Genomic DNA, 16,796 nt, shown 5'->3' with positions numbered 1-16,796 from the left:
CTCTCTCTCTCTCTCTCTCTCCTCTCTCTCCTCTCTCTCTCTCTCTCTCTCTCTGAAGATTGAAAGTAGGGCAATTTTGTACCATCTTTTTCTCTCGTTGCAATCTTGCATAGTATAAACAATACAATCGTTTCTTTTCGATGGAATCATACAAGGATCGTTTATGTATTACTTGATAGGCTTTGGCTTCGCCCCATTTTAATGTCATTTTTTACGATTTTTTAATTGTTCGGAGCGTTACATAAGTTCCCTACACCGTGGAAACTGGTTTTATTTCCATCATAACCTTGTTTTTGCGTGGTTAATGAGATATCCCAGCCATGGAGCATGTTTAGAGCGTTCACTCAACTTCCACACCTTCGTATCTCTCGAGAAAATCGTGGCCAAAAAAATGTTGTGAGTTCGTATACTTCGTGCTGGATGTGGGTTCATTTTTCAAGCTAGTCAAAATCACTACCGAACAATTTTCGGCTCTAAAGCTTATATTTCTAAAAACAGGGTATTTTTTATTCCAAAACACTTTGTACATGTATTACAAGTATCCCGCATTTTGTTGAATCAACAGAAGTCGCAAGAAATCGACAAAAACCTTTTTTACGTTATTGTTTTTCTTCATGCACCCCTGTCTGTGGGCCAAGTTACATAAGTGCCCTTTTTGGAGAACAAATTTCTAAGCAAATAATCTGATGTTTCTTTTCAAACATCTTAGACAGTGAACAACAAAAAGAATAAAGCAGTAAAATGACTTCAATTCCACGATACTTACAAAAGACGTCAAACGTCCCTACAGTGAATTTCTATCTGACTTTATTGCAAGCTAATTAGGGCACTTTTGTAACGGTCGCAAGATCAACTGCGGCAAGGATCTTTCTCTTTACTGGCCAGTATCAAGGACAAAAGTGGAAGATGGTGGGTAACTATGGAAGAAGCAGGATCAGAAACTGGGCTTGTCTTAGTTTCTTTATTTATTACTTGGGGAGAAAATATATATTTTCCTCCCTTAGACAACTGTCGACTTGGTGTATGGGTTCCTTTTTTGCGTTGATTTGCTTTACCAAAATTCAACGATGTTTACTCGGGTCGTTGCAGTGGTCGTTAATTAAAAAAATGGAGAATTTGTCTGCAATGTGCAAACGCGGGGACAGTTCATGATTCACACATGACATAGTCTTTTGAGGCGTGCTTCGGACTGTGTTAAAGCCAGACTGAGAGTAAAATTGAAAGGTAAGTCCTTCATTTACTTAGTTTTTTTTCAGTTATATAAGGTCCCCTTATACATGAAAGCCGTCACAATAGCTAATGGTGAATATTAATACGTGATAATATGAAACCTAAACTCTAAATCAGTTAACGATTTACACCCATCAATATTGACAAGCTCACGCTCCTGTCGCTTGCTCGATTTTATTTCGGCGAATCTTGTCTTAAAAGCACCACCTCCAAGCACACTAAGTCTACAGTGACTCTTTTCCAAATCTATAATTTTTCTAATACCGAAACCTATTAGATGTTGAAAAGGACGAGCATGCTCATTCTGTGTTCATGGTTGTACATTGACATGTTGCTTTTTGTAGAGTATTCAAGATGGAACAATGTATTTTAAGCCAGCCAGGAAATCGCAAAATGACCTTAAGGACCTCGTTAAGGCACTACTTTTAACATCTACTTTATTTATTTTTTAATCATTAGAAGACAACTGTTTGGTCATGTCACTAAGTGTAGCTCTTACAGTTTAAGGTGCCCCTGTGACCAAAAAATCAATTCCCTTGTTTTTCTTTGGAGATTTCAAAACTCTGTTAACAAAACACTAAGTGACACACGTTTTAAGCCTTGATTTCAACAAGACACCTCATTATATGAACTGTAATTTTCCTATTTAATGGTCCTCCATTACTAACATTATGTTCTTGAGAGAGCTCAATCGACAAGAAAATGACATCAAAGGTTCACTAGTTTAAGTAAAGGTGTACGCCGCAGAATTAATATGCAGCACGGGGGTTTTGGGCTTTCAGACTTTTAAACTCACGCTTTGCATAATAATAAGCTGCGTTCACACACTGAAATTTTAAGCTAGTGAGCCTCTGGCGTCACTTTTCCCTGGATCCAACCGTCCTGAGGTTCAATCAGTCAGTTTTGAACGTGAGTGATGGTGGACCGTGAGATCCAAAACTTATACTCAACGTAAATGGCCTTTGGATAAAAATCAAAGCTCAAAATTTTGTCAGTCAGGTGTTAAGCAAATACACTTTCAAAATCTGAAGCAATAAAGGAAGTGATTTTTTATCACAGGGGCACTTTAAGGGGCATTTGCTAAGGAGCAGGGAAATATAAAGAAGAGATCTTGTAAATCAACCTCCACTGATAAGAAAATTTATGGTGGAAAAAGTTGCAATTTGCTTTCAATTTGATCCAAATTATGTGATTTTGATGAATGGAGGATTATGCAATCATATGTGAGCGCTGAATCGCATAACATTAGAACTTGAGTTTGAGTACACCTTTCTGATTGTTCTCAATGGTTTTTTGTAGAGTGGAACTCTATTTACCCTCAACTGGGGTTTTATTCCAAAGAAATCAGCCCAAAAAATGTTTTATGGTAGAATTTTAAAATTTTATTGAACTCATATTAAGTCACATTGCACTCAAAGAAAGTTAACCTACAATACTAGACATATTTACCGGTAGTTGGAGCACTTAGCGAATGGTCCAGAATCATCGTGTTACAAGATCGTAGCTTGTACCACATTCCCCTCCCCCCAATTCAATGTTGTGTGAGAATTGTTCGGGCAACTACTAGTAGTTGTGGAAATCAACATTGGAGGAAGGGGGAAATGGGGATGGGTGTTCCAACAAATGTGACGAGTATTGTAGGTATTTATTTAGAAAGTAACCAATTAATTTTCTCACTTCTGTCAAAGTGACACTTTGTAAAAGTAAATTGAAAGATTTAGATTTAGGTAGATTCAGGAATTCTGAAAACACATTTCCAGTTCATACCATTGTCCTCGAAACTTGTACCTTTAATAATTCTCCCCTTTTATTGTAGCTCTTAAAAACTCTATTATCAAATTTTGCAGGGTTTCAATCATGGAGAAAGAATTACTTTTACAAATACAAGTGACCAAATCGAATCTAGCAAAGGCATTAATGACTCGAAGAAAAGACCAAATTGAGAAGGTGAGTATTGCAGGTGTACACGTCTTTGTGTTAGCAACAGTGAGTTCCCCCCCCCCCCTTCCCTCCCCCAAGACAACTAGAAAGTAGAAAGTAATGTCCATAAATGTGTAGGTTCTTGCCACACCCATGGGTGCTAAACAAAATTAATGTAAGATCATGAAGTCATTCCTGGTACAAAGGAAGCATCCTGTTTTCTTGGTCTATGTTAGTGTTAAGAAGGTTATCCTGCTTCATCAAGAAACCAGACGCAGTGTGCAGCACAGTTAGGGCAGTTGTCCTACAGTATGTTGGAATCCAACTCTGATCACTGGCTGGCCCACAGCTGTGGCCAACTGGTCTGCCTCCAGCTAACTGGGATTCTTAAGTTTGTTATGTTCAAGTTCTACTATTTGTTACATTGACCCTGAAAAGACCCAAAGGGGAGAGGTTAATGAAGCAGTTTCACCTTATTCTATGGCTCCTTATTGGCAGAGTCTTGTTTCCCAAAAGACTGGGACAATTTTGATACATTCGAGAGTTCTAAACATCCTCACAAACAATAAATTAATTATATTTTCACAATGGCCAATTATGTAATGACGAGTGTGCTAAAGCAAATGAAATTTGAACAGATCCAAAGGGTTTTTTTGTTCTTAAAACCAAAACCTGAGAAGTTCTTCTAGCCTGAAGTAAACAGTGAAAGGAAACCGTCCAGCGTGATCAGTATATAGGAAAATACACACAAGCAAGTCAGCATTAGTGTTGTCTCTTCCTGTTATCGGTTGAGAAAGTGTACGAGTTTTGTTGGCAAATCACAAAGGAGATTGTAAATGCAAAAACCAAAGTAATCACACTGTTACTCTTGATAATCAGTGGAAAGCCAAGTCTGTTAGTACACCAATGCTCAATCAGAAAAGCACTTGTTAGACTGGGACATTTATTAGGACATTGTTGGGATCTGAATGACTAATATATACCTTCTCTGATGACATGGTTACCTGCTATTTCAAATCACCTGGCATACCTTCAGGTTTCTTTTTTTTTTAATAGGGCAAAGAAATACAGTGAAACTATAACATTTTTTGCTTTTTGCTGTTTTTCGATGGAATTCTCGATACACCCAATTTGTGTGAAGTAGACCACTGAGTCAATTATCGTCGTGGTCAAGTTCAAATTGTAAGCCCTCATAGTGGCGGAGAGGTCACAACAATACAAATACATGCTAAAAATTTATACACAATGCACAGACGGTACAGTGTGTATCACTTTTTTAAACTGAAATGACGAGTGATTTTGGGGTTATTTAATAGTAATACCTGAAGCAGCAGTTAACCTACAATCTCAGTCATAAATAGTTGTAACACTTCGCTTGAACAGCAAGTGAAGCGCATCAAAGCTATTAATAACATACCACTCCTCCTCCCTCCAATAAATGCTGCATTTACCAGTTGGTTTTTGCACTCCAACCCATAAACATCAACATTGAAGGGGGAGAGGGGGCAAATCGCCGTCTGTGTTACAACATTTGTGACCGAGACTGTATTTATCAGGAATAATTGGAAAGTTAAACGAGACTTACCTGTAAGTTGAAGTTTGAATTCTATCTCATAAAGAGTAGTAACCGAAGAACGAACCTAGTCTGCCGGGAGTGACATCAATCAATCACAGGGAGGGAGAGGTGGGCATGTCTGACACCTTCGGTTACTATTCTTTATGAGATAGTATTCATGTCAAACTTCAACTTACTGGGAAGTCTCGTTTAACTTTCCAATTCTATCTCATAGACCGTAACCTCCGGTACTGACGTGAAGCCTTCAAAGCTTGTGAGGACACTATGAGGAGCCCAAAACACCAAACATACTCCAAGTTTACAATGTCCTAATATATCCATTTTATTCTACAAATTACGTCTAAACTACCAAGTACTTCTAAACAAGCAATGAACAAAGTTAAGTTATAGCTCCAAACACTGCTAACAGTGTTAGCATTGCTAAAATGAGTACCCAGAAACACACACACACACTGTCATCTTGAAACTTTTCCAGGTAACTATCGCTTATATTATGTCGTAGCAAAATATTGTTGCTAACGCTAATAACGTGGCTAGTATTAACGAGAGTTCCTTTTAACGCAAGTGCGAGTCTCCCAAATTGCAGCCCTTGCTGCACATCTTAATACCATAAAATCTATTTGAGGGTGGCTTACTCCCAAAGGCACCGTTCAAGAAACGATGAACAAGTGGATGTTGGCCAACTAAGGTATTCTCATCGCTAATCACACGAGAGAAAGCTGATGTATCAGTGATCAGTGCCGAATGACATAGAGGGGAACTCGGTATAGGGAAGTTATCTGTTTACAAACAGTACTCTTGTTATTCAAATGTGCCAACCACAGGAACAAAAGAGCCTTTGTTTCGACCGCCATTCTTACAAAAAGTGCAAATGCCATCATTTTTGAGCCCAATTTTGTGTAGTCGTTTGTTGCTAATCGTCTATGAAGAAGTTTAAACTGGAAGACAATTAGTTTGGAGGCTTTTGTACAACAGAAAGGGGTTTCATAAACCGCATTCCAGTTTATCGACTAAGGGAATTCCAGGTTGCAATCTACGATCCATTTGCTTTGGCTTCCGCTGGGGCTAGTCTGCTTTAAACTGATGAGTTTGTTATACACAAGTTTATTTGGCTTACTGGCTTGAAAGAATTTAACGGCAAAAGTGTCATCTTCATTGATATCTGATAGAATGTCACTTCCACGTAAGAGTTTTCTTTGGGGCCTTAAAGTGCCCCTGTGACCAAAAAATCAATTCATATTTGTCTTTGGATTTCAAAACTATGTTAACAAAACACTAAGTGACCCACGTTTTAAGCCTTGATTTCAAAAAGACACCTCTTTATTTTAACTGTAATTTTCCTATTTAATGGTCCGCCATTACTAACATTATGTTCTTGAGAGAGCTGGATCGAGGAGAAAATGACGTCAAAGGTTCACTAGTTTAAGTAAAGGTGTACGCCGCAGAATTAATATGCAGCGCGGGGGTTTTGGGCTTTCAGACTTTTAAACTCACGCTTTGCATATATAATAAGCTGCGTTCACACACTGAAATTTTAAGCTAGTGAGCCTCTGACGTCACTTTTCCCTGGATCCAACCGTCTGAGGTCCAATCGGTCAGTTTTGAACTTCAGTAATGGCGGACCGTGAAATCCAAAACTTACCCTCAAAGTAAACGGCCTTTGGATAAAAATCGAAGCTCAAAATTTTGCCGGTCAGGTGTTAAGTAAACACACTTTCAAAATCTGAAGGAAAAAAGGAAGTGGTTGTTTTGATCACAGGGGCACTTTAATTGCAGCTATGATGCCATAGAAAGTAAGATAATGTATCTTTATGTTAAAGCGCTCCCTGAACTCAGCTAAGGAAAGAAAACTGTTTGCATCTTTCATTAAGTGTCTAACTTCACGTACCCCTTTCTTAGCCCACGTTTTATAATAAATTGGACTATTTCCAACTTTAATAAGAGAATTGTGCCACAGATTCATTGACCGAAACTGTTTGGTCGAAGTGATGTTACCATTGAAGCTAATTTCCGACCATATTTGCAAGACTTCGGAATGAAAAGTATCAGATATTTTATAATATTTGTGTACAGTAGATCATTTTTGTTAAGATTTCCTTTAAAGAGGTCCGTTCCTCCATATTCTGTTAAATGTAAATCGAAAAACAACTTCCACTTTCCATTGTTGTCCTTATCTAAATATTTTTTAATCCAGGTTGATTTAAGTGCTTTATTGAAAGATGTAATGTCGATCATCCTTAAGCCACCGCTTTTGTATTCACTGATGATAATGTCTTGCTTTATTTTGTCCCCCTTTCCATCCCATAAAAAGTTATAAAAGATCCTATTGATCTCATCTAAGCCTGTATGATTTGTTGGCAGGGGAGCCAGAATATAGACAAATTGAGATGCAACAAGGCTCTTCAACACAGTTATTTTCCCTAACAGACTCAGTCTCCGGTATTTCAGTCCAGTAGCTTAAGACATTTTGTGCTTTTTCTATTTTTTCATCATAATTTGCTTTTATACTAGCTTCAGAATCTGTGGATATCCAAACTCCTAAGGATTTAACTTTATTAACCCACTTAAGATTTTTTCCTGGGCAAAAAACTTCGTTGCATCCGGCCTTGGAACCTATCCACAAAACTTCTGTTTTCTTGTTATTAAGTCGTAAACCAGAGATAGAACCAAACTGTTTTAAATCTTTTAGAGCCGCTGTGAATGATTCTTTAGAGCCATCTAGAATAATTGTAGCGTCATTAGCAAACTGGCTGATTTTTATTTCTTCGCCCTGCACCGAGATTCCTTTAATATTTTTGTCTTATTTTTTCGGCCAAAAGTTCCACACAGATAATAAAAATGTAGGGAGACAAAGGGCAGCCCTGCCTAACTCCTCTGTCTAAAGTGAAATAGCCGCTTGCCCATCCATTATTTAAGTTGTAGCTTTCAATATTCTGGTAACATAGCTTATTGTTAAGTTGTGTTCTGGTGCTTATTTTCTAGTAAACAATTGGGCAAAGAAAACCGATGCAAGGGACGGTGACGGTGTACCGTGATCACAATGGTGATGTTCATTGTTTGCACAAGTAATTTTCTACAAGTCAATGGGCGGAGTCCTTTATGTAATGGAATATACCAGTAAATATAACTTTCTCTTTGCAGAACTATAATTTCAATACATATTGAAAGGCAAAACAATAACTGATTAAGTAAAAAAAGAACAAAGACAAATCGTTTAAATAGTACTTGCAACCTTATGATGAAACCCTTTTTTGTACATACTCCACCGGTGTTAGAGTGTACTTACACACCAAAAAGAATGAAGGTGCCTTCTCAGTGTGTTACTTAGCTTGAACTTACGCCCTGTTTTTGAGGATCTTTCTAAACACGCGGGAGTGTTCCTATTTCCTTTGTAAATTCTTTCAACAGTTGCTGTTGAAATAAAACGAAAATCAGCAAGTTTACGATCGGAAAGTCCGTCAATTTAACGTGGCTTCACTAAAAAGCTCTTGGCCGTGTGACGTTTAATATCGAAACAGGGTTCAATTAAAGGCCATTACGCTTGTGCAGCTTTTCGCTCGTAAATCTAAAAGTTTTTTTATTCCTTATTACCAACAAGTCGACTCTTTCTACCAATTTTAAAAGTAACTAAACATGTTTCGACGTATCTTAATTGCGAGAGTCCCATGAAAACAACCGTTACAGAATACAGTATTAATGGCGCTTTTTGTTATCTGAATTGCGTCGTTCAACACCCAGACAATCTCAGTCATAAATAGTTGTAACACTTCGCTTGAACAGCAAGTGAAGCGCATCAAAGCAATTAATAACATACCCCTCCTCCTCCCTCCAATAAATGCTGCATTTACCAGTTGGTTTTAGCACTCCAACCCATAAACATCAACATTCAAGGGGGAGAGGGGGCAAATCGCCGTCTGTGTTACAACATTTGTGACCGAGACTGCAGCAACCTTTGTGGCTTTCATAATTGGTGCTGATGGAAAAATCCACCTTACAAGAAGGAGTTTCTTTCACTAACTAAAACATTCACTAATTAGCAGGTAGCCGGGGGAAACACTGTGTTTGTGGATGGTGAATTGAGAGAAAATCATAAACAAAAATTAAAGTTATATTGTTACAAACAGGAAAGGAAATTGCAAAGCAATCTCCTTATCTCAAGTTGGGGCTAAGAACTATTTCAACTCGACAGTTTTGCTCTTCCTTTCATGAAAGATGCAGTTAAGGATATGGGTGCTGACTGCATAATTACAGTTAAACATCTGTAACAGTAACAGGCAATTTGGCAATAATCATAAGCAATGCTGTACTTATTTAGAATAATATGCTTTTAAATCTGCTTTGGGTAAGTGAGTATATACGTACAGTAAACTCAGAGCCCACATTACTGTTAACGTTCTTTGTTTCTTACTGGCATTGCAGCACAGGCATGAGCTAGAGGAACTCTATTCTGCTAGGAATGCACTTGACCACAAGGAGCAAGAGGTAATGGAGGGTGGATCTCCAGATGACGACAGTTTTGAAAAGAGCAGCTCAGCGGGTAGTGAGTTTGACTATTCCAGTGATGGTTGGACTACATCAGACAGCAAAGAAAGTGAATCAGATGAACATGAAGAACAGAATAAGAAATGTAAAGTAAAGTCAAAAGAGAAAGAGAAAGGTGAGGAAGTTGAGAAAAAGGCTTCCAAAACCTCTAGCAAGACAAAGCGAGAGAAAATTCAAAGACGACCACGACCATGTCCGTTGAAGGGCTGTAACTCTAAAGTCATACACCTTCCGCGACATCTGCGTGAAGTGCACAAGTGGACACGAGAAAGAGCAATGAAAGCCAACTCAAGGTATGGACTAAGAGAGAGCTTCCAGACGACGCAAATGAAGTCTGAAACAAGGCAGACAAAATACAAAGATTACCACCGTCATAGACCATGCCCCATCCCTGGATGTACGTCGGTAGTTAAGCGTTTGTCAATGCACTTACAACAGGTCCACAAAAATATCAAGAAAGGGTCTACCAAGTACAAGGATGTCCTAAAAGAAGCCCGTTCATTTAAGACTTGGCGTCCGTCAAGCCATGATGACACCAGCCTTGCAAGACCAAATGAGATGCAAGATGGTCCAGAAGAAATGGTTAATTGCACGAGTGCAGCGAAAGATGAAAAATCCAAAATGCACTGGACTGAGGAAGTATCAGATCAAGATTCTGAGGAATATCCACTGGCAGAGTCACTTGTTTATGGCGTTGCTGACATTTCAGAATTGCAGGGGAATGACAGCGAAAACATGATAATGAAAAACGCAGAGAAGGACACGGAAAACGTGAGTGTAGAATCAGACAGTAACGTTTTCAGCTCTTTTTGTCGCTGGTTACAGACGGCAGATGGTGGGCGGAAGGACCAAAAACTGTCAAAGCAGCATGCCTCTCAATTGTACAGGATTCTATGTACAATTGACCCGAACAAAGAGTTAAATTCTTTGTTTGACAAGGATCTCATACGTGATAAGTTTTTGAAGGAACATGCAGAACAGAAATACACGGCAGACACAATCAAAGCCTATCTTTTGAGTCTGCGTCATTTCTGCTCGTACATCATAGCGGAAGAACCAAACAGTATCAAAGTAGATTCTGCCCTTGTACACCAAATAGAAGAAAAGGCTAGACTGTGGACCTCATCCTACAAGAAGGACAGCAATCGCAGGCATTTGCAAAAGATGAATGAAGACCTTGCCAATTTAATAACTCCTGAAATGGTTACTAAGTATGAACGCAGTGAATCAGCCCGAAGTGCAGTTTCGTATATCGGACAACTAAGTGGAGCTCATTCTCTGGAGGTCAACCAAGCGATATACACACTTATTAGAGATTTTGTCCTCTTAGAAATAACTTTTGCCAACGCTCATCGATCTGGTGTCCTTGCTAATATGACACTTTCCGAATTCAAAAAAGTGAAGAGAGCTGATAAGAGTTTCGTTATCAGTGTCGCAAATCACAAGACCGCTGATACCCACGGCCCTGCCCGCGTGGTTCTTCCACCAAGCCTGTTTTCCTACCTCACAGTTTATGTCAATGAAGTAAGGAGTCAAGTGGAAAGTTCTTCTAGTGACAAGAACAGTGACAAGGCTGTCGTGTTTTTGTCATGGAGTGGACTTAAACTCGAATCTGGACAGATATCGACGGCCATTAACGCAGCATGGCGCAAGGGAGGAATGGAGGGACACATTTCTTCGACTTTGTTCCGGAAATCAGCCGTCACTACTGTCCATGCAAACCACAAAGAAATGAGGGGGGACTTGGCTGACCTAATGGCACACAAAGAGACAACTGCAAAAAAATTCTATCGCCTCCGCGAAAAGCAGGATGCATGCCTTCAGGCGGCCACTCAACTTACGTCCATTATGAGATCATCAGCAGAGACTCAAAAGGCACAATGTAAGTCGAAGGAAGCTTCTGATGGCACCGCAGCAAGTCCTGCATATAACAAGGTCACAGCATCTGTAAGTTCCACGGAGCGAATCTCTTGGAAGGAAGAGGACGTGCGGGCAATTAAAGACCTCTTTGCCAAAGAAATCTTAGAGCAATCTGTAACAATGGCTCTGGTTAAGGATAGAATCATTGGTCATCCCTCACTACAGCATATAGAACCCAAAAAGGTCCTTGACAGAGTGAGAAGTGAATGGCGCAACTGTGGCAAATCCAACAGCGAGAGTCAGAAAATGGCTGACTGTGAACCATACCCTAATTTGCGCACACTGAAGGAACCCCTCTCAGACAAGATGAATCGCTTCTTTTCCACCGACAATCGTAGTGAAAGCATGGAAACTGGAAGCGTAGACATGGTGCCCCCATCAAGTTCGAGCTACACAAGTGGTAAAATCTTTAGCCAAGAGGAACGTAACTTTCTTATGAAGGTGTGCGGTACCATTGTGAGAGCTGGTGTTATTTCCAAACCAGCTGTCAAAGAAATGCTTGTAAAAGAGGAAGAAGGCAGGGAGATTCTTCGAAAGTTCACTCTCGATCAAATTATTAATCGCTTAAAGTATGAACGAAGATTGAACAATCGTCGATCCAAAGCGACCTAGGGGAACTGTAAAGGTTTTTGGCCTAGTAATTACTAGGTTATTTGAAACTCTGAAAGTGTACTTACGCACTAGGTGTGGCAGTTCATGAATTTTGAGAGGTTTCTACCAAAATCTAAACATTCACTTTTTTTATTTCCTCGTTTAACGCTACTTGAGAGTTTAAAATACAAATGTAGGGTCGTTATTCAGTAATTCAGTAAATACAAGTCAAGCTTCGATTATTTTAGCTTTGACACAAATTTACTTGACTTGAGAAACTTGCAGCTGCAGGAAAAATGTGCAGTTCTCCGCGAACTGACTAAGAGTAAAGTATGGGCTATACAGGTATGGAGCACGAGCCTTTTGTGGCGGGCGGAAAATGAATCTCATTGCTACATTTTCCGCTGGCTGAATTGTCAGTTTTAACTCACTCAGCACGCCATTTTTTCTATGTAAGGCAATTGTTAGGGAACTGTAGGATTTTTGATAAACAACCATTTAAAGTTCATTACGAAATGAAGCAAGAGTTATTGTGCTCCATGTAGTGGGGCAAGTTAGAAACGTTTGTGATAGAGCAAGTCCATGTTGATGAGATTGTTAATTATGTTTTACTATCAAAAAGAAAACTTGTTTTTGGTTATTGATATTTGAAGCTGCCTTAGTAATTGTTGCGGTAGTTAAAATTCGGGATATTCCGAAATGATTCAAATTTCTTTTGAGCTTCTGTAGTATTTTCTTGTTAGGCGCTTAAGTACTGATTTCAACCAAAGCAATTCTCCTTACAGGGGTGGCTTGAATATTCTATTACATTTGTACTCGCCAGCAACAAAATCAGCTACACTTGCTATTGTACATATTGTAACGGTTTGAAGCTGCCTTAGTAATTGTTGCGGTGGTTGGAATTCGGGATATTCCGAAATGATTCAAATTTCTTGTGAGCTTCTGTAGTATTTTCTTGTTAGGCGCTTGAGTACTGATTTCAACCAAAGCAATTCTCCTTACAGGGGTGGCTTGAATATTCTATTACATTTGTACTCGCTAGCAACAAAATCAGCTACACTTGCTATTGTACATATTGTAACGGTTTGAAGCTGCCTTAGTAATTGTTGCGGTGGTTGGAATTCGGGATATTCCGAAATGATTCAAATTTCTTGTGAGCTTCTGTAGTATTTTCTTGTTAGGCGCTTAAGTACTGATTTCAACCAAAGCAATTCTCCTTACAGGGGTGGCTTCAATATTCTATTACATTTGTACTCGCTAGCAAAAAAAACAGCTACACTTGCTATTATACATTTTGCAACGGTTTTATTATTGAATTGACCCCAGTTTTCTATGCGGGTCTACTATAGTTTGTACTTGAGAAAATTTGTTTAAATGGAATGTGATCTTTACTTTGGTCACCTTTAACACACATATATAATTTTTCTTTAACGCTGTGTTGATGTGAAAAGACAAATTTGAACCTGTCAATTCCTGGAGCTTAATGATTTACATTTAAAGGTTTAGTTGGAAAATTATTTTACGTGTGATATTGGTATTTTTAGATTGAGGTTCAATTTAGGGCAGTTTGACAAAAGCCTTGTAACCTTACCGAATTTTGTTTCATGAATGTGAATTAAGAATTTTACGTAGAAGTAATGTGGTATCTCTATCATCTAGTTACCCAGGGTTAGAGAGAACTTTGATTCCGGTGTTATTAGTAACCAGTGAAGATATTATCACAAGAATTTTGGCCATCAGTATCCCTATACTCTGTTAATCAAGTTCAGGTTAACATAAGCTTTCAAAAACATTTTCAAAGAGCGGGATGAAAACCTAGTTTTAGTTTTACCCGGGTGTAACTGTAACCGCCTTTTGAACAATTGGGCCCAATGCTTGCTCATTGAATTGTCACGCCCAAAAAAGTATCAGTACCGTCGATTATCATTGCTATGTCTAAAAGACAAGTGAAGTGAGACCTCAAAACCGGGTTTTCTAGCTTGACATTTGAAGTTAATGAAGAGGCTCTTAATGTAGTAGGATCATGCCCAAATTTTCTCTGAAAGGCAATGAAGGTTTGAAATTCTGAAGAAAATATAGATAACTTTTATTCTACAATGACTTTTGTTCAAAAGAATACAACACAATGAATGTAAAAGCATTTTATTGCGGGGGACCTAAGACGATAACCACAGACCACAACTTAACCATGCATCAGACCGTGTATTTGACCTGGCCTTCAGAAGGTTACAAAAGGGCCCCACTCGATGTTACATAAATGCCCTAACGTTACAGAAGTGCCCTATAGGATGTTACATAAGTGCCCTAACGTTACAGAAGTGCCCTATGGGAGGTTACATAAGTGCCCTAAGGTTACAAAAGTGCCTGATTTCACGTTACATAAGTGCCCTTTAATCTCTCTCTCTCTCTCTCTCTCTCTCTCTCTCTCTCTCTCTTTAGATTCATGACTGAGTAATTGCTACTCATTTGCCATCGCAAAATTTAATCATGCAAAAAGACTTAAAAGTGGTTTTAATCGATATGTAGCGAATATTTCTACTTCCTTTGTCGCAGCAAAGCTGAATTTGCGATAATGTGCTTTATTGTGAAGTTAATAACGCACCTTTTTCATAACTAACGTAGGAAATACTCAATCTTAGGTACGCGCCACAAAAATAATAAATAAAATCTTGATTTTAGCAGATTCTAAAGGTCTTTTAAGAAAAGATAATTGCTACCAAAGACCTCGTCAATCTGAAATATTTTTTACCCTTTCCGAGGTGAATTTCTGAAAAATATCGCGTCTTGAGGTATGAAGTAAACTCGACCTTAAAGTTCAAATTTTTTTTAGAAGGTTCGGAAATGTTTTTCTTTCATAAAAATTATTTTTTAGTCGTTTATAAAGCAATTTTTGCGCATAGGGTCTGCGCTTTGAAAGAGGAATTGCATCCATTTTCGATTAATTCGATTTATTTGACTTTTTTCCATTTATTTGCAAAAACGTATTTCGTAGCAAATACTCACTTTCGTTGCAAATACCCACTTTCAGTTTTCGGCGACAAACTATCAATTTTTAACTTATATGCAATGATTTGATGACAGTTGTCCACATCAGAGGGTCGATCCGAGAAGTAACATGCTTTGAACTCCCAAAATAATAATTTTTTTTTTGTTTTCCTTCTTTTTTTGGTGTGTAAACATTTTGTCTTTCTCTTTCGTAAACTACAATAGTCTTAAGTCTTACGTTGTTACGTTGGAAGGACCTTTACATGCCCAGCACGTGGTCAGACATGTCTGTACTGCAAAAAGCCAAACCACTTCGCTGACGTCTGCAGATCAAAAACCCGAAGACAACGATTTCACTCTTTGGAATAAGCCGGAAGCCTGACCCTGATATCCCTGCAGTTGTCCACCCCCCAAGGCGTGTGCCAATCAGCCTCAAAGACGACATCAAAAGAGAACTAGATGAGATGGTTAACAATGACATCATAGCAAAGATCAAAAAAGGCGAACCTACACAATGGGTCAACAGACTTGTGTACCGCAGCAAGCAGAACGCGAGGTTAAGGCTCTGCCTGGATCCCAAAGACCTCAACGCAGCCATTTAGAGAGAACGTCATGTAACTCCCACCATAGAAGAAATCCTACCAAAGTTAGCTGATGATAAAGTATTTTCTATAGTAGACGCAAAGTGCGGGTACTGGAACGTGGGCTTGCATGAAGAATCTAGTTACCTGACTACATTCAATTCCCCATTTGGTAGATACAGATTCAAGCGCATGCCCTTTGGACTCAGAATTTCTCAAAATGTCTTCCAGACTAAGATAGACCAAACATTCGAAGGACGCGAAGGCGTCGTAGGGATTGCAGACGACATTGTAGTTTTCGGAAAGACCACAGAGGAACACGACCGCAACATGCACACGATGCTTAAGCGCTGCATAGATACCAGGCTTACGCTAAACCCTGACAAGTGCTTCACAAAGCAAGACAAGATCAAATTCTATGGAGTAATTTGTGGCCAAAATGGTGTCCAGCCAGACCCAGGCAAGGTCTCTGCTTTGAAGCAGATGTCTTCTCCTACAAACCGCCAGGAACTGCAAACCTTCCGAGGGCTAGCAAACTACATGGGCTCATTTATCCCAAACCTGATCATGAGTACACTGACAGCCCCACTCCGTAAGCTTCTGAAGGAGGACAACTGTTTTAAATGGTGCGCAGTGCGACAAGAGTCTTTTAATAAAATCAAAGACTCTATCAGCAACGAGATCACTCTGACATACTTCGATCCAATGAAAGAAACTATTCTTCAAGTTGATGCTTCAATGAACCAGGCAAAGACATGGAAATCGCTAATGCCTTGTCAAGATTATCACCAGAGAGACAAGACCCTATCTCCAGCATGAACGTCCAAATACACGAGATCTTTCTTCAATTTAGTAACAGCATGTTTCAGAAGATCAAAGAACAGAGCAGTTTGGACGCAGAGCTCAATGCACTGAAAGAAATGATCCACTCAGGTTGGCCGGCACACATCGAGCAAGTCCCAACACTCTTAAAGCCATACTGGCCCTACAGGGACGAGCTTTCGACCGCAGAGGGTCATGAAAGCACATCATATGATCGTTCCCGTCACGCTGCAGAAAGAGATTTTGACAAAACTACACACGCCACACCAAGGAACCGACAGAACCAAGCTGAGCTGTAGAACGTCAATCTACTGGAGAGGCTTGTACAAGGACATAGAAGAAACCACAAAAACATGCGGTACATGTGAAGAGCTCCAGAATAGTCAGCAAAAGGAACCCTAATCACCTCAGAGGTACCCTCAGGGCATGGCACACCATTGGCGCTGATCTCTTTACTCTTGATGGCTCCGAATATCTCGTGGTTGCTGATTATTACTCAAGGTACCCCTTTCTTAGAATTATACCGAGTGGGCAAAGCAACAGCAGAACACAGTGGCCAGAATAATGAGGCAGCTCTTCAGCGAGCAAGGCATCCCCGTGGTAGTAAGATCTGACAACGGACCACATTT

General features: G+C 39.3%; 1 protein-coding gene across 1 annotated transcript; it reads left to right on the top strand.

The window, feature by feature from the left end:
* Positions 1–1,189: 1,189 nt before the first annotated feature.
* On the top strand, positions 1,190–14,185 carry LOC138044937 (uncharacterized). Its single transcript, XM_068891315.1, has 3 exons — positions 1,190–1,224; positions 3,078–3,177; positions 9,146–14,185. Exons 2-3 carry the CDS (start codon positions 3,088–3,090, stop codon positions 11,798–11,800), a joined length of 2,745 nt encoding a protein of 914 aa, XP_068747416.1. The 5' UTR covers positions 1,190–1,224; positions 3,078–3,087; the 3' UTR covers positions 11,801–14,185.
* Positions 14,186–16,796: the final 2,611 nt, after the last annotated feature.

Source organism: Montipora capricornis, chromosome 4 (genome assembly GCF_036669925.1).
Source record: "Montipora capricornis isolate CH-2021 chromosome 4, ASM3666992v2, whole genome shotgun sequence".
NCBI classification, from domain to species: Eukaryota; Metazoa; Cnidaria; class Anthozoa; order Scleractinia; family Acroporidae; genus Montipora; species Montipora capricornis.
The sequence above is the reverse complement of the archived record's forward strand: the minus strand, read 5'-3'. Positions and strand labels throughout refer to the sequence as shown.

Bases quoted from the DNA above. Each gene is read 5' to 3' on its own strand.
- LOC138044937 (XM_068891315.1), top strand. From the start codon at position 3,088: ATGGAGAAAGAATTACTTTTACAAATACAAGTGACCAAATCGAATCTA. The intron at 3,178-9,145 runs GTGAGTATTGCA...CTGGCATTGCAG, and splicing joins GAAAAGACCAAATTGAGAAG to CACAGGCATGAGCTAGAGGA.